General features: G+C 44.2%; 1 protein-coding gene across 1 annotated transcript; it reads right to left on the bottom strand.

Annotated features, from left to right (window-relative positions):
• Nucleotides 1–7,459: 7,459 nt before the first annotated feature.
• Nucleotides 7,460–13,122, bottom strand: SRP19 (signal recognition particle 19). The gene is made up of 5 exons (XM_040580275.1): nucleotides 12,974–13,122; nucleotides 11,422–11,497; nucleotides 10,367–10,438; nucleotides 9,082–9,193; nucleotides 7,460–8,122 (listed from the first exon to the last, which is right to left on the bottom strand). The coding sequence occupies exons 1-5, from the start codon at nucleotides 13,120–13,122 to the stop codon at nucleotides 7,989–7,991; spliced, it is 543 nt and encodes a 180-aa protein (XP_040436209.1). The 3' UTR covers nucleotides 7,460–7,988.
• Nucleotides 13,123–20,667: the final 7,545 nt, after the last annotated feature.

Raw genomic sequence — 20,667 nt, forward strand, 5'->3', positions numbered from 1 at the left:
TTTTCAAATAGACTTCTGGCTTTCTGCATTAAGTTGGTATATAAACATTCACTGTAATCTTTCAGGTGCAAGAACTGCCAAAGAATGGAGCACACAGTGCAACTCAGCAGGTCAGTTTTAACCTTGTTTTTGTTTTATAAGGAGAGATGTAAGTGTCTTAAGAGAAAGCATTTGAAGCTTCATGTTGGAAAACACATCTGTCAACTTGGATAGGGAAGCAAGGGACGCGCTGTGTATTATTTTCTGTGCAGTTTGTCATTCGCAGGGGAAAATGTAAAATACCACAGCTAATCATTCCATGACAAGTTTTTGTTATGAGTGGATGTGCTGAAGAGGATGAAGTTTACAGCAAAGTTGTAGATGTGAGTAAAATCTTTGAAGTGACTCACCATTTCAGTGGTCTAATTTCTTGTCTTGTTTTCCTGCCGTGGTACTAAGCCCCACGTTGCCGCTCACTCCCCGCCCCCTCCCCCCCAGTGGGATGGGGGAGAGGGTTGGAAGATCAAAGGGGGAAAACTTGTGGGTTGAGATAGAGACAGTTTAAAGCAAAAGCTGTGCACACAAGCAAGGCAAAACAAGGAATTAATTCACCGCTTCCCACGGGCAGGCAGGTGCTCAGCCATCCCCAGGACAGCCGGGCTCCATCATGTGTAACGGTTACTTGGGAAGACAAACGCCGTAATGCCACATGTCCCTCCCTTCCTCCTTCTTCCCCCAGTTTATATACTCGCTGTGACACCCCATGGTGTGGAATATCCCTTTGGGTAGTTCGGGCCAGCTGTCCCGGCTGTGTCCCCTCCCAGCTCCCCGTGCCCCCCCAGCCCTCTGGCTGGCCGGGCCTGAGACCCTGAGAAGTCCCTGACTGAGTATAGACACCACCCGGGCACAGCCAAACCCACCCGTGTGCTGTCAGCATTGCTCGCACAGCACAGCCACAGCACAGCTGCACCCGCTGCGGAGAAGGAAGTTAACTGCACCCCAGCTGGAACCAGGACAATTTCTGTCTTAAACCCACTGCACTATCCTGTAAGCCAGACTAAATCCTAGTGCTGTGTTTTAAAAGCCAGCAGCTGTGTACTTGGCAGTCATGTGGCCAGTGTAATCTAGTTTCACCTCTTGAGATAACAACAAATAAATAAATACACTTAATAGTCTACTTGATTTAGGTACAAAATGCTACATGGCTTCTCTAAAAGCAGCTGATAAATCTCGGGTTTTGAAAGTCTTAATGAGGTCTGCAGTAGAGACAGACCTTAGTTTTCATTTCTCATACTACTCAACAGTTCTTGCACTGTTATTAATGGGGATAAAACATTTCTAGGTAAGTGTTACAACATTCCCTACATCTCTCTCAGAACTTAAGAATTAGGCTTTAAATCAACTTCTCGCCTTTACAACCTGGTGTTTCTTGACCAGCAGCTACATTCAGTGCTCCTTGGTCAGATTTCTGCTTGCAGTAGAGCTGCCACCTGTTGCTAACAGGACTTGACTTGATCTTTCTGTTTGCCTTGATGCAAGTAGAAACGGCTGAATTCCTGCAGCAAGCTGTCCTTTCCTGCAGGTGCTGGGCTGGCCCCACCGATCCGTGCTCTTCTCCAGCTCTTCTTCACAACGTTTGTGTGCAAATGCTGGTAGGAACACCTGCTCCAGGTCTGTGCTGGCACTCCAGTGTGCTGAATAAAAACGGACACAAATAAAGAGATTCTTAGAGGGCTGCTATGATGCCTCAGTATTTCTTAAGAAAAAGAAAGAACCTCACACCTCAACACTGGAAACCCAGCTACTTTAAGAAGGCAGAAGGTCTTTCCAGGGTTTTTACTGGGTTTACTGAAACTTCATTACTGTGGAACTAGCAGAAACCTCTCCCAAGGCAGCACTTCTGCTTCCTTACAGGATCTCGGGGGACAGCCGAGCTGGTTTAGAGCATCAGGCCCTGACAGAAGAGCCTGGCACACAGCTCTGCTCTCACCAGCGAGCAGCACGAGCAGCTGCCTACGCAGCGCAGCTCCCCAGGCTTTGCAGCCTGGCTCACGTAAGGAAGCATCAAGGTTTAGCGATCTTTAGAAACAGAGAGAGGAAAAATGGCAAGCTACAGGCATTTCCGCATTTTTTCTTCACCTGCTGATTTTCTAGTGTCCCATGAAAGCCCTAAAGAAATCACGCTGCACAGCTCTTGGCAGTTCTTTCCGCTACCATTTCTGCTTTATCCTACGCATTTCCAAATCCAGCAAAAAGGAAAAAAGGCTCAGAAAAAACATTTTAAAAATCCCACAATGATACCATCACCACGAGTGACGTGAAAATGAAACCGAACTCTTCAAATCAAAGGCAGATAGTTAACAAAGAACAGAAATTCTTGTAAGCAGAGGAAGATGTGACTAAGGCTTGTCAGGTCAAACCCTCACAACCTCTTTTAATTTGACAAATTTATGACAGTGTCTTGAGTTTGCATCTCGGTCTTGTCAACTCTGTTTAAACAGTCTGAGAATCAACACAAAAACAGTACGACTGTTCCTTAGTCACCTCCCACCCCCCGTGTCAACCTCAACCCACAATAACTTTCTCAAGGAAAGAAAGGAGAACAGAGTCTTAAAAAATGATGTCACAAATTCCTGTAGGTCATGAGAGACTGTCACTATCTCCTGTGAACTGCACGTCTGGTGACAGTGCAAATACAGTGAACATGAGTCTCACCTTTCCGGAGAACTTCTACATGCAGTGCGATGGAACGCGACAGCACCTGAGGAACAGCAGCCGGGGACCACTAAGGGAGTCCTCAGTCGTATGACCACGTTGGCTTGGCTTTCTGAAGAACAGGTTTCCTACTGGTCCATTAAACATTAAGATACCGCAGAGCAAAAAATCCTCGGTTGCCCACATGGACTCATCAACTCGTCAAGTAAAAAGAATTGAGCTTCTCTGAATTTTGCATCTCTTGGAAGGCCAGGTAGCTGACACCTTTGCCGAGGTTATGGAATTCCACAAAACAAATAACACTTCATATACCTACCCTTCCGTGTTATTGCATCCTTGCAGGAGGAGAATTCTTAAAGCCTTCGATTAGATACATCTACGTTCTGCTATCTGGAGGAAAATGAAAACAAACACCACAGCTCAGAAATCCCACACCCAAAACACCCACCCACCCCCACCCCCACCCCCGGCCCTGCCAGAGGAGAGGAGACACACGCAGTGTTCGGGGAGAAACAGCACCGCAGCGCAGGCTGCTCCGTTCCTACGCGGAGCGTCCCCTGCTCTCTCCCAGCTCCCGTACGACCTGCGGCTTCGTTTCCCCCATCTCCCTCACACCAGCCCCCACAGTGCATCCCGTTCTCCCGTCTTTTCAGGGCCTTTAGCAAAAGGCAGCTCATTTGGGAACTGTTTTACCACATCCGATCTGTGCCTCATCAGCAGCTGCGTCTGCGTGTGGTCGAATATTTCACGCACCAAATGCAGTTTGGCCAGAGCAAACTGCCAGCCAGAGAGGCTGAACACTCACTCCCCTTGCCTCTCCTTGTCCCTTCTGGGAAACGCTCATCACCGCGGGGGTGATGCACTAGCACAGCCTTACCTCCTCATCTGACCACTTCGCTTCACGACTTACGGGCACTGACTGCCGTTGGGATCTCTGCTCTTTTCGTCATGTCACCAAATGACTCGACAGGCTCAAAAGTTACAAAGCAATAGATGAAGAGAGTGTATTTGTATTGTGTCTTTTTTTCTTCTGGGGAAGAAGCCCCACGTCCCCCCTTTGGCAAGCAAGGTTGTTTTATCCTAAGAGGCAAAATAACCCCACAAAGGCCAGTCTGTAACAGGAAGACGCTAAATAACTGGTATCCAGTGGCAGGACACGTGGGGACGGCTCAAAGCTGCACCAGGGGAGGTTTAGGCTGGATGTGAGGGCGCATTGCTTTGCCGAGAGGGCGGTTAAAGGCTGAAACAGGCTTCCTGGAGAGGCGGTGGGTGCCCCAGGGCTGTCAGTGTTTAAGGGACATTTGGAAAATAATAACATGCTTTAACTTTTGATTAGCCCTTAAGTGGTCAGGCAGTTGGACTAGATGATAGGTGTAAGTCCCTTCCAACTGAAACAGTCTAGTTCCAACAATAGTCCATTCTGTTCCAACACAGCTACACCGGCAGCCACAGAGAAGGAACAAGGGAGCCACACCATCTTTCATGCTCTCAGTACAGCACGAAAGGTCATCCCAGATGTATGTGCCGCTCCAAAAGGGAGTTCTGGCTAAGTGGCTCTAATTGCTAAGTGCACACAAGGAAGAATATATACACACAGGCAAGTTTTTTATTTTCTGCAGAGCTGGTCTTTGGTAAATTCACTTCGTGGCTGAAGGTGGAGAACTACATATGCTCACATACATTATTGTCACTTTCCAAGTTAAAACACATTTCAAAATAACATTTTGAAACTGACTTTCTTTACATCAAAACTGAATAAACATGGTTGTGCTTCTGCTACAGCAGCTACATGCCTTCTTCCATACATCTGAAAGAATAAAACATCTATCTCACAACAGTGCCTCATTTCCATTTTTACTCATTTCTTTGTTGATTGCCGATGTCTTTAGATCTGCTTACTGGCAGCATCAACGCCCCATCCATTGCTGACCCAGAAATTGTCACAAGGATTGTTACAAGAATTCTGATCTCTGAACGTCTATTTAAAACCTTTGGTCTTTGTCTGGGTACCTAAAGAACAGCATAACAAAATAACAAGTATATACTTTCATATAGCTAGTCTAGTACCTTCTGGAGTGACACCACCTCGATATCCGTATCCCTCCTGCCTCGTGCAGAGTGAACTCCCACTCAGCAACGCACGTCTTGGTCAATATTGCCACCTGCAGGAAACCATGGACCGTAGTGTCTTTTTAGCAGCTACACTAAGCAAATGATCACAGAAAACTATAGAAGCAAGACAGGTGAAATAAAAGTACATCCATTATCACCCTGTTTCTCCCCTAAAAAAACCCCATTTTTTAATTGATAGCATTGAGACCAACAGTGGCAGAGTTTCTGCATTTTTACAGTGGCCTTGTCTCCACTCCTGGTCCCACAATGGCCTCTCACCATCTTCCCTATTCCCAGGCACTGAAGGGGTGAAGAGGAGAGAAGGGTGCTGAAGAAGGGGAAAGATCTGCAGAAGAACCTGATTTACTATCTTGACTCACTTTTAAACTTCTAATGAACTAGATTCCTTAGAAAAACAGGAATTACAGAAATGAAACTTGGTTTATAAGCTTAACTCTGGCAGGAAAGGGGGAACTGTCTAACTTTGTGATGCCTCATTTAGGAACAAGTATTTCTTACATAGTATACTTACTCTAAAGCCATAAATAATAATTAAAAAAAAAGCAGCAAACCCAAATGAATTACTTTAGAGATGGGGAGATAAGCAGGCAGGAGTTGGGAGAATCATACTTCAGCTCCCTAATGGTAATCATCTGATTTCCTATAATTTGCTTTAAAAAAAAAAGTCAGCTTCACCCAAAATATCTGCAGAGCTTGTTTTGTTAATTTCATTACATCACAGTTTTAGATACTTCAGCTGTTACTGAAACAGTATTACTCTTTCCAGAAATCTCTCTCAGGTGTTTATTTTTGTAAGATAGTTACAGTTTAAAATAGCTTTACTAGTTTGGATTCTTTGACTGGGAAATTTTGTTAAGCAATGCTGCCAAGATTCTTTCCCAACATACGCACCATAGCACAGACAACTTCTTAAGACATTTAATTTCTGGCCACTGTAAACAGATATCCCATGACACTTAACCTTCACATTTTTCAGCTGTCAATAGTCTAAAGCTCTGATTTACAATATTTAGGCATAACATGATCGTGACTTGGCTGGTGTTATTCCCCTTCACATCATGGAGCAGAGTTATTTTGCACCAGTTAGTTTTCAGAGTTCTCATTTTAAATCAAGCTTCAGAAAAGTTACTCAGCACTCAGGAAAAGCCAGGAATAACTTCAGCCCCACAATCTGTGGGCAGGTAAGAGTCTTTTGCATCACAAGCGTATCTTCCTCTCTTGCTTGCATATCTCACTTGGGTTTTTTTGCACCATACTGCAACAAAGTTTGTAGTGCTTCCCTAACTCTACAGGGTAACCAACAATCTCTGGCCATGTCCAGTTGTTTTGTGTAACAAAAAAAAAAACTTCAGAAAGCACCTATTCCTACCCCACGGCATTCCATCAACTCACAGAGATACCATTTAACTAGCTTCACAAAAATCAGGAGTGTCTTCAAGGCCAGATACTCCAAAGGTAGCTTGTATAAACCTACATCAGCTGAAAAAAACCCTGAAGACATTTGTGTATGACCATGGTCAATTTCAGCCTTAGAACACAGATTTCTTCTCCTAAGGCATACTGCTTTAGAGACCCTGCATACTGCTACTCACACTGGCACAGGCCCTGGCCAGAGGAACTTTGTCACAGCAGGTTTTGGATTTGGTACAACTGCAATGAGAACAAGAGCACATCCTCCTCCTTTGTTAAGCAACGCAACACAAGAAACACACAAGGTATTACAGGCAGGAAGTACAACTGACTGAACTGTTCACAGGTCAGGGGCTTTAGGCAGTTGCACTATCGGTACCTATCAGCATCAACTTCAAGGGGCACTGGTAGCTCACCATCTACTTGAAAAAGATGCAGCTGAGTGGAACAAGGAATACAAGAACATAAGAAAACTCAAACTACAAGCACAAGTAACTTGAGCAGGGATACCATCAAGAACTTTACCCATTTTCATTACTTTAGAATAGTCATTAAACACCTAGATACATTTTTAATGCTCTTTGTCTTTTAAAGTGAGGAAAAAGGTGATGCCATAGAATAGCATACTGATAGATAAACAAGCAAGATCCTAAAAGAGAATGTTGCCACATGAAAAGTTTATCAAAAATAACCTGATAACGTGCTTCCAGTAGTCATTTGTGAAAGCATTCAACTGACTTTGTTTCCATGTAGTAAGGATTAGCAAACTCATGCAAGATTTTTGCTTTTAAACTCAAAACAGGTGCTGCTGCTTCTTTTTCAGTCTCCTTACACTAAGGTATCCCTCATTTAAACTTGCACAGTACATTTCTTGATTACCTCAAAGGAGCCTTGCAGCTGTTCTAACTCATCTTCCCCAAATAAATTTCTGTCCCTGTTCATGGCCTACCCAAAAAAAAACCCAAATATTTTGTTATCAGATATTGCAAGCCTCGGACACCTGAAATAGTATTTAACAGTTAAAAAAATTAAAGCTAAGTTTCCTAAGCTCTCAAACAACAACACAAAATAGGATAATACAGTATCCCATATTATACAACACACAAAAGTGAGCTACTTTTTTCAAATTGTCTTAAAATTTTACAATATTATCCTTACAACATATGTCACTGACTACTTTAACACAGGCTGTGGAGGAAAAATTAACACTTCTTCAAAAGTATTTCATGATTTTTTAAAAAATTACCATGTCACCTTTATTAGTACACTTGACAGTGGTGAAAGATTATCAGCAAGAGTTTAGAGCCATAACTTTACTGATTTACATTTTTCTGTTAGTGATAAAGACCCTCCAGAATTAAGACAATCACTTCACTAGCATTGATAGATGGCTTACTAAGGCAACCAGTTTTCAGATATCTAGTCTGCATAAGAGTATTTCTTTATTTATCAAAAGCTGCATATTTCTTCTGGAAAGAATAGTTCTCCCACCCACCCCATTTGCTTATGTTCTTCCACTTTTAGAAGTGGGTGCTAGCTTCAAACTTGCAGGTCGTGTGTGAAGACAGATTTATTGTTACAGATGTGAGGCAGCTACATGCATTCCAGTTCTGAGAAAAGCAGACAGTTCTATTCAGCTTCATTTCATTTCTTGCTTGTATCTTTCACTTCAAAGTTGCAGCAAGTAATGTGTCCATCCACATTTGTTGCAAGTGTAACTATGTGAAGTAACAATTATTCCAGATGTGAGCTCATTTCTTTTTCTTCCCTTTACCTTTCTTGCCTCCCTCTCCTTGCTGAAGGCTTTGATCACTACCTCCCATCTTTTGGGTTCTTGTTTTCAGTTTGGGAATGGTTTCTGCAGCATATAGCATCACTGATTTACCTAAAAATACAGAAAGAGATCAATGCATGCGTACTGTGTTAAGAACATTTGCATAATTTTCAAAGTCAGAAACTTCAGTCTCACTTCAGATTTCTCTTAAATTAGATACAAAGCCTAGGAGTTCTGCTTCCTTCCCCTACATAGCTAGAAGTTTGTGAAAAATGTTCGCAACTTTATTTTTTTAATTTTTTTTTTTTTGTTTTAAAGAAGTACAGGACTCAAATGTCACCGCAGACTGGAACATAACCCGACAATGTTCAAAGTATCTACATCCTTCCTGTTACTCTTTCTCTTCAACTCTTAATGGCCTAAAATACCTGGGACAGAATGATCAGGCAAAAGCTGCATTTTTTGAAAAGCACTGCTGTCTTCCAGCAGGAATATAGTTTTAAATCAACTCCTTCTGACCAACAGCACTCTTATGCTACTTCAGATTCAGCATTCTTCTTGCTCTTCACTTAAGACCAAATTACTTGTAATTCAAGATGAACTATTCTTGTTAATTAAAGGGAGCTGCTCCACTGTTGATTTATGAAAATGGCCAGCAGAAAACTCAAATGAACTTGGCATTATATCAGTTGGCATCCATGGTGATGCCTAGCCAATGTCTGTAACCCAAGAAAAAGTGGAATTTAGCCATTTTAATACAAAATCCTGTTTTATCTGTCAACAAAACAGTAGAATAGTGGCTTCGTTCAACATAGCAATCACACAACACAACGCCCTCCAATGCAACTGCTGAAGAAACAGCAGGATCAAAGACAACAGCATTTTTACAAACTCCACTGAGTGCTCACTCACACACCAACTTGATTTGGTTGAGTTATACAGGCAAAGAGATTTAATTAAAGTTGTAGAACTTACATTAGCAAAAACTAATTAAACAAGCTGGTAACATAAAAAAAGACTGTCTATGTTTTATCAACAAATAAAGTATCTAACGCAGGTACTCTACTCACGGGTTGGAAACTGAGGTAAACATGGGTTGCCATCATCTTGTTTGAGCTGGATTCTTACTCTACCTCTGTACTGCACATCTCTGTTCCACTCTCTAGGATACATCTTATTTTTCTGTCACACAAAAGAGAAAATTATAATAAGAACTAGAATAATTTTCTGCAAAATTTGTCTGGCAATTAATTTAAGTCATAGCAGCCTGGAATTCTGAACAGGTGTAATCCATAACCACAGCCTTCCAACAGCGTCATCCACCATTCAGGCACCACAGTAGTATCCAAACCTACAGTGTAACTTCTTCAGCAGCACTGCTGCAACCAGTTATTAGTACTGAACAATTAAGCAAGTGGCCTACTACAGGTACTGTTCTGCTTCCCCACCAGTCTGGACTGCAGTGACACAGGTTTTTGTTTCATCTCCACACCCACAAACACTTCTGGACACCTACAGACACTAAGTCACAGCTCACAATCCCAGGCTCACTGCTTCTGGATACTCATAGCCTTCATTTTTTGTAAAATGTTACAGGTTTCTTAATGGTACTGCCTATTTTCACAGGCTGATGTGCACTAACAGGAATATATTAGACTTCTGGAAAGCAAAGCGATTTTTTTGTACTGGTTTTTGGATACCAGTCACACTCTTAAATGAGGACCTAAACTCTTTTTAGAAAATTCAATAGTTCTTTAAATTACTAATTAATTCAGAAAACAAACGGTGAAAAGTTACCTCTCTGGAAACCCAAATTCATTCCCTAAGAAAGTAACCAACTTAAACCACTTCACAAGCAAGCAGGTACTGCAGTAAAAAATTAACATTCTTTGGCTAAAACATAACTCCAAAGGACTCTGAATATTTCAAGCATCAGAATCCTATTCCTAGAGGACACTCATTCCAAAAGGTAACCACCTTACATTAAAAATATGCCTTTTTAAAAGCTTAATTTGCAGAATTGCAACTTGCAAGTTTAGCTTTTATTCTGACATTTTTAAGCATCTACGATAGTCTCCTCAGAAAGATAGTTAAAATAAAAGTAATCTTTCAAAAGTAGCATTGTCTCAAGAGATCTGGGTTATTCCTGTTTTGCATACAGTATTCCAACATTAACTTCATAATTACGGTCAGTTATTACTCAAAGCAAGCATCTTGGCTGATAATAAAAACTTCTCAATTGTAATTTATCCTATCTGTAAGAAAACACCTAACAAAAGAAGAACAGAGACACATACCAAGGTTATGTGGGGCTTTTGTGGTGTTTTTTTTTTTTTTTTTTTTTTTTTAAATTACCTCTAACAGCACATTGAATCCAACTGCTGCACATACATCTTGGATTTCTGTAGAGGTGGGATTTTCAACAGCCTGTTGAAACAATGTGTCACAGTTAACTGTTTTTCAGTGATTAACTACCTACACAGCAAGAGTTAGCAGTTTCTCACCCTATATTCTAAAACTAGAAAAAGCAGATGGCAAAGACAAGGTACTTCAAATAACGACAAAACTACTGTAGAAGTCACCTGTGAGCACACCTATGGCCTAGAAACCATTCAAAAAAAAGAAGAAAGAAGACATCAAAGAAGCAGGTAAGACAGATTTAATTAGGATGGGGAGCAAATAAAAGAATTGCTTAGGAAAAGTAATTGAAATGAAATAATATTTATTATAGTTATAAAAACCCCTAGATGCTATGAATCAGCAACAGCAAACTCACAGCAAGAACTGAAGTAGAAAAGTGTAGAAACTTTCTAGGCACAGGGCAGCATCCCCTAGATAGATCTTTGACTGGCAACTTGTATGCTCAAGAATGATTTTATTTTTAGCTATTATCAGAAAAAAAATCCCAACCCTAAGCAGTGAGAAAAGCTCTTTATATTCCAAGTGCTGCTTGTTAAAAACATTACAAAGGAATGAAATGATAAAACACTATTTCTGGACAGAAAAAGCAACAGCTACTGACTCTGCCACAAAGGGGACAGGTCACAGACTACAGGCATATGTAGTCAGGCACCAAAACCCAATCACTAGCTAGCTATTCTTTTCTATATTGCTTTCAGATTTGGCAAACTACTTATATGTAGGAGGCTGAGACCACTAGCCTCCCATTACTTCACCTGCTTGCCAAAGGTGCTGCCCACATGAAAGACAGACACTTAGACCCAGTGCTCTTCTACCAAATTCACATGCTGACACTAGGTTATCTTCAAATACACTGTAATTTCCAGTTATTGAGCTACTTGCCACGGGGGACTGGAAAGATAACAGCTTTGAGGGTTATTTTCCAACTCTCTACACACTACTGCACAGCAAAACAAAACATCGTATTTCCCTGCCACCCACAAAATTACTTTGTCTATAGGTATCCTTCTTCCTTCCGCTATTGTCTTCTTGTTGTTCAAATACGCTGGATAAATGCAGATATATCTACAAAGAAAAAACAGTGAGTTTTAGTAAGCAGTATCAACTCCTTAATTGTTTATGCAGTATTTTCCTAGCAAAACAAAAAATAAATCTCACTGCTACAACACAAAAGTTCCCACAGAAGCTTAGAACAACTACTTATTTTCCCTAGACCAATTAGTAAAACCCAATTTTGAGTTATCCAGGACACTGCACGACCATTTGGCTGAAACGTTCTTTGCATGACACCACTTTTTGAGGCACAGTGTGTACAAAGGATGGCACTACCTATCTTGCGGAAAAAAAAAAAGGCTGAAAGCGAGCATTTTGACCCATTTCTTAAACCCCTGCAATCTAGAAAAAAACATATCCATTTCCCTGAAAAGAATTAAAGGTTTCTTGATGAGGTTGTAGTACATTAATTACTGATTAAGTTCTTGATAGAAGCAAGAAACAGGATTTTTTTTTGCTATAGATTTGCCTTCCCTTGCCTATTCACACACAGAACAACCCAGATTTGCCTAAGTTATAAAGCCTCTGAAGAACTAGGCCTAGAAACCTATCAAGCACATACAGGGAACAAGAGTGATGGAATGTCAACTATACTTCTTGTTAGACAATAAAAAACCCCAACTAGCTAGAAATGCCTATATGTGAATAAAAAGCTATGACAGTATAAGGAAATAGAGAAGCAAAAAGCGAGCAAATAATCTGAAGCAGACTAATGTTCAGTTAGTCGGAGACTGACAAGGATCACTAATCCTTTCTGCTTTCCTGGGTGCATTTCTTGCTGTCTCTAAAACAAGCCTCAGCAATCTGAACTCCTACTCTTCCTCCCCTGCTAAGTGGCTTTTCACTTGGTTATCTACACTCCTCTTTATGAGCCAGCCAGTACCTCTTGCTTAGCTGGCAAGAGTGCCGCACAGGAACTTTTCGGTCTCGTTCCTGACGTTCACAACCACCAACACACCGCCCCGACCCCCACAGCCTCTGCCTCAGCTTTACACGACACGCTCAAAGAGTAACAGGGCAGCGCGGCCTCAAGCACTCCCGAATCTGACACCGCCACACCTCAGCCTCCCGCCTCACCACAAGCACGGCAGTCACCTCCCTGCACGGCCTGATGCCAGATCAGCCCCCACTGCCACCCCTTGGGGTGGCCGGTGCCCCGCCTCAGGGCCCGGCGTGAGGCCCGCAGGCCCCGCCGTCGCCGTCCCCCCCCAGCGCCGCACGGAGCGTCCGGGAGCAGCCCCGAACGGCGACCACAGCACGCTCGGCGGGCGGCCACCTCACACGGCACGCTGCTGTCATCGCCCAGGCTGCGGATCGCCGCTACAGCTGCGGGCCCGACCCGCCTCACGCAGACACCCGTCCCCTCACCGCCGGCCGCGTCCCCAGCGCGCCCTCGGCCGCGCCCCGCTCCAAGGCAGGGTACCAGCGGGCTCCCATAGCGGGCCCCGCTGGGCAGGTCGCCGCCTTGCAGGGCGCGGCACGCGTTACCTCTCCTTATCAGCTGGAGACGTGGCAGTGGCGGCAGCGGCCATAGCAACGGCAGCCCCGGCACCGCTACCGCCGCCGGCCCGCGCCCCCTCACCCCTCTTCCTCTTCGCCAGGAAATCCCGTCCCGCCTCCATGTCCGGGAATCCCATTGGCCGGTGGTGCTGTCTCTAAAGCGCATCACCCTGTAAGGAGGCGCAACGTGTGCGCCCGCGGGCTGCGCGCGCAGCTTCCGCTGCGCATGCGCCTGGACGGCGGGGGCGAGGGCGGAGCGAGGGCGGGGCGGGGCGAGGGCGGAGCGAGGGCGCGGCGGGGCGCGGCGGGCTCGGGCCGGGCCGCGGGCGGGCCTTGTGAGGCGGGCGGGGAGGGAGCGCAGGGCGGTCGGGTGTCCCACGGGGAGATCTCCTCGGTCGGTGCCGGAAACGTGACGCGAGAATGGTGCGGTACTGAGAAGTGGCGGCGGTAGCTCGCTCCATGTCAGGGGGCGCGGGCTGCCCGCCTGGGCGGGCTTGGATTACGGCCTTGAGGGAGGGCCTCTCCCTGCCCTGTGCAGCCTTGGCAGAGGGCAGGCGGCGGGAGGCCTGGTGGCTGCAGCCACCTCTGCCGCTCAGACGTGAGGAGCACGCCCGCACGCTCGTCGCAGAGTGCAGCAGCAGTGCGCCTTGAATGGTACCTTCACGGCACCTTGAATGAATTCGGTGCCTGGAGCGGACTACAAGTGATAACAAAAGATGAGCCCAGAGGGTGGCACAAAGGCCTAGTTGGAGGCCGGTAACTATAAGTGTGCCCAGGGGTCAGTTTTGGGTCCAGTGCTGTTTAACATCTTCATCAGTGATCTGGGGCAGAATCACCCTTAGCGTGTTTGCCGATGACACCATACTGGGAGGAGGGGCTGAGACACCAGAGCATCATGGTGCCATCCAGAGGGACCTGACAGGCTGGAGAAATGGGCTGATGGGAACCTCGTGCAGTTCAACAAGGGGAAGTGCCAAGTCCTGGGAACTAAAATCACCAGGCACGGGTAGGTGCTGGGGGCTGCCCAACTGGAAAGCATCTTTGCAGAAAAGGCCCTGGGGGACCTGGTAGACACCAACTTGAACCTGAGTCACGAACATGCTTGTGCAGCAAAGGTGGCCAGTGGTGTCTTGGGCTGCATTATGAGTACTGTTGCCAGCAGGTCAAGAGAGGTGATTCTTGCCCTTTATTCAGCACTGGTGAGGCCACACCTGCTGTGCTGGGTCCAGTTCTCGGCTCCCCAGTACAAGACAGACATGGATATGCTGAAGAGAGTCCAGCAAAGGGCCATGAAGATGACGGTCTGAATAATCTCTCCTGTGAGGAAAAGGCTAAGAGGACTGGGACTGTTCAGCCTGGAGAAGGCTCGGGGAGATCTCATTAATATATATATACATACCTGAATAGACGGTGCAAAAAGGACAGAGCCAGGCTCTTTTCAGTGGTGCCCAGTGTCGCGGCCAGAGGCAACGGGCACACAGGGAAACACAGGAAGTTCCTCCTGAAAATCAGGGAGCACTTTTTCACTGTGAAGGTGACTGAGCACTGGCACAGGTTGCCCAGGGAGGCAGCGGAGTCTATATCCCTGGAGATATGCAAAAGCCATCTGGGAATGGTCCGGGGCACCTGGGTCTAGGTGACACTGCTTGAGCAGGGGGTTGGGCCAGGTGACATCCAGAGGTTCTTGGCAGCCTCCACCATTCTGTCAATGTGAATTACACAGGGCACACCTGTTACACTTATCAGTTAGAACTTCATGCAGCAGCTATGTACCAGGACCCCATGTTCTTATGTTTATTTTCTGCTTCACCAAAGCACTGAGCTGCCCCCGATAAAATACTGAAGAGGAGGGTGCTGAGACCCAGTGCAACACAGTGGTATTCCCAGGGAAGAACTGCAAGTTCAGTTCATGAAAACCTGGAAGAGTTGAGAGTTACGGAGAAGCTTCAGAAAGAATCAGGGTGGCATTTAGCACTGGTTGACAAGTTATTTGTTTTTTCAGTCTTTTGAATGATGGGCAGTTTTGTTGTGGCTCATTATGTCAGAAGTGAATACACTGTACTAAGTGAAAATATAAACAGTACGACTGTGGCCTCAGCAGCAGCAGCTTTCAAAAATGTGACTGCAGCTGTCCAGTAGCAAGTCAGCTATTTGGCAGCACCTTGCAAACGTGACTCAAGAGGCTCCTCAGTTAAAAAAGGTTATGTAAATGAGGTGTGTCAAATTATGTGATGCACTAGATGTCCAGTGCTAAAGACAGAGTTCTTGTCATGGTTTAACCCTGGCCAGCAATGAAGGAGCACGCAGCTACTCGCTTGCTCCCCCCTCACCCAGAGGGATAGGGAGGAGAATCAGAAAGGAATGTAAAACTCAAGGGCTGAGATAAGATTTAATAGGTAAAGCAAAAGCCATGTGTGCAAGCAAGGCAAAACAAGGAATTAATTCACCGCTTCCCTTAGGCAGGCAGGTGCTCAGCCATCCCCAGGACAGCCGGGCTCCATCACTCGTAACGGTTACTTGGGAAGACAAACGCCATAATGCCACATGTCCCCCCCTTCCTCCTTCTTCCCCCAGTTTATATACTCAGCATGACGCCCCATGGTGTGGAATATCCCTTTGGGTAGTTCGGGCCAGCTGTCCCGGCTGTGTCCCCCCCCAGCTCCCCGTGCCCCCCCAGCCCTCTGGCTGGCCGGGCCTGAGACCCTGAGAAGTCCCTGACTGAGTATAGACACCACCCGGGCACAGCCAAACCCACCCGTGTGCTGTCAGCATTGCTCGCACAGCACAGCCACAGCACAGCTGCACCCGCTGCGGAGAAGGAAGTTAACTGCACCCCAGCTGGAACCAGGACAGTTTTGAAGGGTTATCTCCCGAGTACCATCAAGCTGGCTGATGCAGAGTTAGGCATATAAGAGGTAATCTATAAGAAGTAATTATTTAGACATTTTTTATGGGTTAACAACAGAATGTTCTCATCTTCAGAACATTAGCTTGGTAATGGATATCCTATACTGTTCTTTCTTTGCACAGTGTTTTTCTTTTAAATTACCATTCCATACACCACTCATATGGCTATTAAATGATTTTCAATTGAGATCCCCACCACCTAAAAATTGTTCGAGCTGCCATTACCTTGGGAGTTGTCCCATTGTCCAGATTGCCAGTGCTTAAATCTGGCATCAGCCACAGTGGCAGAAGTGTGTTCTGTCAACTGTTGTCACCTGCATTCAGAGGTGGGCTGTAGAGGAGGGAAGGAGGGATGTGGGCAGCTCAGCAGCCTTTGAAGCCTTGGCCTGCAAGTATTTAGTCTGAATGTCTTTATGACAGCCACCTCACAGTGGTGGGGTTGTGCTTCTCAAACACCTGTGGTCCTTGTCCCTCTGACTGGGGAGAAGGTGGTCTTAAAGCCAAAAAAAGGCTTCAAGGATGTCCTGGTTTCAGCTGGGATAGAGTTAGTTTTCTTCTTAGTAGCTGATGCAGTGCTGTGTTTTGGCTCTGATGTGAGAGCAATGTTGGTAGGACATTGACATTTTTAGTTGTTGCTGGGTGATGTTTATACTAAACCAAGGACTATTCAGTTCCTTGGGCCCTGCCAGCCAGAGGGCTGGAGGGACATGGGGAATTGGGAGGGGACACAGCCAGGACAGGTGACCTGAACCACCCCAAGGGATATTCCATACCATATGACGTCATGCCGAGTATATAAACTGGGGGGAAGAAGGAGGAAGGGGGGGACATGTGGCATTATGGCGTTTGTCTTCCCAAGTAACCGTTACACGGGATGGAGCCCGGCTGTCCTGGGGACGGCTGAGCACCTGCCTGCCCGTGGGGAGTGGTGAATGAATTCCTTGCTTTGCTTTGCTTGTGTGTGTGGCTTTTGCTTTACCCATTATATTTTTCTTATCTCAGCCCTTGAGTTTCACATTCCTTTCTGATTCTCTTCCCCATCGCTCTGGGTGAGGGGGAGTGAGCAAGCTGCTGCCTGGGGCTTGGTTACCGGCCGGGGTTAAACCACGACAAAGGACCATTTACACAGTTTAATTCTCTATGACCATACATAAAATGCAATCTGTGGACAGACTAGATTTTATTATACTCATTGTGTCTCTGTGTGGGCATGCAGTATGCAGGGCATTCTTATGATTTGACCTTTGCATGAAACATGGTTATCAACAAACCATGTTACTATTAAAGCTTATTGCCATTTGATTTCGTCAAACAACATGCTTAGTCTGTTCCTTCTGGGATACATAGGTTTGAACCCACTGAAAAGGTAGAAACATAGATCTCCCTCTGAAGGACAGTGGGCTCTAGCAGTTTAAATTGAAGACCAATCTGATGCTTTTAGGGAAAAATGCTATGAAATACTTATTTGTCATTACCACAGCTTCATACACAATTAAATAAACAATAGGGTAAAATTTAATGAACAAATATTAAAATTTACTTCTTTGCACTGTTTTTTTCCCTTTAGATTTCTGCAATGTTTTTAGTTTCTCACTTACTTTGTAAAGCAACTTTTGGTGCGTAATGGATCCCATTGGACATCCCCGTGAGAACTGCTGCGCTGGTATTACATTAAAGGTGGCACTGAACACAGCTGCAATTTGTGAGTGGCACAGTACCATTGCTGCATATTAAGATTGCTCTCAGTCAGTCCACTTAATTCAAGACACTGAGAAAGATTTTGTGTATTTCTCTTGTTGTTATATTTGACAATTGCATTGTGAATTCAAAGGGAAAAACAACCACTTAGCTTCTTAATACCAACATACTAGAGAAATGGCTTCTCTATTTAGTTACTGTAATGTAACAAAAGCTACATAGCCTGTATCAGTATTTGTGGCAATGACATGAATTATTTTTCCAGATGGAAAAATACTTACAGAATAATTTGAAATGGAGTTTGTGGATGTAGTTTGGATCATATGGCATACATAATTGACCACAACCAGGCAAGCATGTCGTCTTTTCTGCAGATGCTATTATTACATACCAATCTCCTTAATCGGTGCTAGAATTCACAGTATCTTGAAACTAGCATGCCTAAAATGAAGCACTGGGTACAGACATGTCAGTTTAATCCCCATCATCACTCTAGAATGACTAATTGAATATATGGCATCCAGTCACTGCATTTGTTCTTGTGCCATAAGAAATACATTTCAAACTTAAATTCTGCGTATTTCTAGCCTGAGGAATGGAGAGACAGAAGTAGGTCACAAAGCACACTAGCTCAGGCACGTTGTAGCTGCATGTGCTTCCCAAATATTTGCTGTCCTGACCCCAGAAATTGAGTGATGAAGCAACTGAAACCTGACAGCTTTTGAACTCTTTAAAGTAGTATAAGGAGAAGGTATAATTGCTGGTGAGGATAGAACTCATGTACATCTGCAGCAAAATTTCAAGATTGCAAATAATGCCTTTGGTTAGTAGCAGGGATACTGGTCTCTGAAAGCTGTGTATAACTTGGTGAGGTTATTCCATTTGCTGTAATTGCAATGGAGGAGGTGACAGGGAGTGAACACTGCACTACAAGCATCTTGAGCAGAGAATTCTCTTACTCCATACACTGTCAGCAGGAAGTCAGGTGTCTTCAGTCAGGTTCTGTTTTTCTGTTAAGGGTGTCTTGGCAAGAAAAAGAGAAAAAACCCAAACCCAACCCCCCAAACAAAACAACCTAGCAACACGATGCCCGTACAAATGTGGAACCGAAATTCAAAGCAGTTGTGATAAAGGCTGGTACATTTCACCTGGGGTAAGTACAGATGCCTTAACTAGAAGTGGGAGCCCAAGGAAAAGTAGATAGTTTGAGGCAACACAGTTCCTCTGTGTTTTATTGGAAGTGTTGTTTACAGGTGCCAGTTTATTCAGCTTACATGTTAAGTTTTCTCTAACTTGATGTTACACTGCATAATCTAAGCATGCTCTATATGCCTGTATAATAATTGACTTGTGAAGTCATTCAGGAGAAGGTATATTTTCAACTAGATTGGCGTAACAGCTCTGTAACGGAGTGCAGATAAAACACAGAATAAAGAAAGGCGATGCAGGGTGAAATCTTGGTTCAGTAAAGACTGAAGGGAAGGGAGCAAGCTGACTAGGATTTTCTCCAGATTATTTATATGCAAGGATTCCAAAAATCTCTTCTAAAGTAAAATGTAGGGACTGGTGAAAAAAAAAGAAGAAACTGTTCAAAATGGAAACATACTTCATGAAATATGACTCCTAAGGAAGTAACAGACAGGTATGAACTAGGTCTGTCCAACAGAGAACTTTAACCAGCGTAGGAGAGAAAACAATGCTGTTCTTCATTAAGTTTCATAAAACTGGTATTTACTTACCATGAAACTTCAACATGCAGAATTAACCATACCATTCTTGGCATGTGCCACTTTAAAAGACTGTATACATAATCTTCCCCAACGAAGTGGTTATTTTAAATCCATAGATTACCCCAGTTCTTTTAGTATTAACAATCGAAAATCCTGTCATTATGTAAAGTGTTTCTGGAAAGGCACCACCTCATGCCTATCCTACAGAGACAACAGCTACACAACTTTTGTTAGTCAGCAGAAGCATGACTTGTTCATTGCAATGGCAGAGGCCTATAAACAGTTTTGATAGCCTGTATATCCTAGAAAAGGTATGAATGTCCCCAAGATGTTCATGTCTTTTTAAAGGATTTGGGATATCCTAAAGCCACACTACGCTTACCTGTTTCAATCTGTCTTAACTGCTGAGCCACAAGAGCAGCTGACAATCACAATGCGGCCTTGGAACAGTCATCCTGACTTGAGTGCAGTTCAGAGCTAAAAGTCTTCCGGATTATGTCACCTAGACCCAAGCCTTGATTTGCGTGAATTAATTTATGAAGCACAGCAGACAATACATGGTGTTTCACTGAGATATAAGGGAGACTGTCAGGCCAAGACTCTACCCAAATCCCTGTTTAGCTGGCAACTGGAGAACTGACAAAGTGGAAACAGAAAACCAGGGATTTCTACTCCTCTCTCATTCCTTCATTTTTGCAAAGACTACGTCTCTTTTAAGTACAGACCTCGATTTTAGACCCAGTCATTTTTTGGCCTTCTCTTTTAGCCTTGTAGAACAGCTGACAGCTGTGTAAACTCACAGCTGCGTACAGTCAATTTGTAACATCAAAAGGAACCATCAATCATCTGTATGTGACACAGTAATACAGTATTTGCACTGAATTAATAGATTGCACTTAAACTAGGGGATTTCTATTTCTAAGAATTTCAAATTATTTATGTCCTGGTTTCAGCAGAGATAGTTAATTTTCTTCCTAGTAGCTGGTACAGTGCTGTGTTTTGGATTTAGGATGCACATAATGTTAATAACACACTGATGTTTTTAGTATAAACACCGCTTAACAACTAAGTTAAGGACTTCTCACTTTCTCATGCCCTGCCAGTGAGAAGGTTGGAGGGCCACACGAAGCCAGGAGGGAGCAGAGCGAGGACAGCTGACCCCTAACTGGCCAAAGGGATATTCCATACCATATGACATCATGCTCAGTGTATAAACTGGGGGGAAGCTGGCCAGGGGCCACTCCTCAGGAACCAGTGTGGGCTTCATTTGGTGAGTGGCGGGCAATTACATTGCGCATCATTTGCTTTGTGTATTCTAATTCTTTTGTAATCATTATTTTCTTTCCT

The sequence above is a fragment of the Falco naumanni genome, chromosome Z (genome assembly GCF_017639655.2).
Source record: "Falco naumanni isolate bFalNau1 chromosome Z, bFalNau1.pat, whole genome shotgun sequence".
NCBI classification, from domain to species: Eukaryota; Metazoa; Chordata; class Aves; order Falconiformes; family Falconidae; genus Falco; species Falco naumanni.

Excerpts from the sequence above, each read along its gene's own strand:
- SRP19 (XM_040580275.1), bottom strand. The coding sequence starts at position 13,122 with ATGGGATTCCCGGACATGGAGGCGGGACGGGATTTCCTGGCGAAGAGG. Across the intron at positions 11,498-12,973 it reads TCTCCAGCTGATAAGGAGAG|ATATATCTGCATTTATCCAG; the intron begins GTAACGCGTGCC and ends TTTTCTTTGTAG. Across the intron at positions 9,194-10,366 it reads GATTCAATGTGCTGTTAGAG|AAAAATAAGATGTATCCTAG; the intron begins GTAATTTAAAAA and ends TTTGTGTGACAG.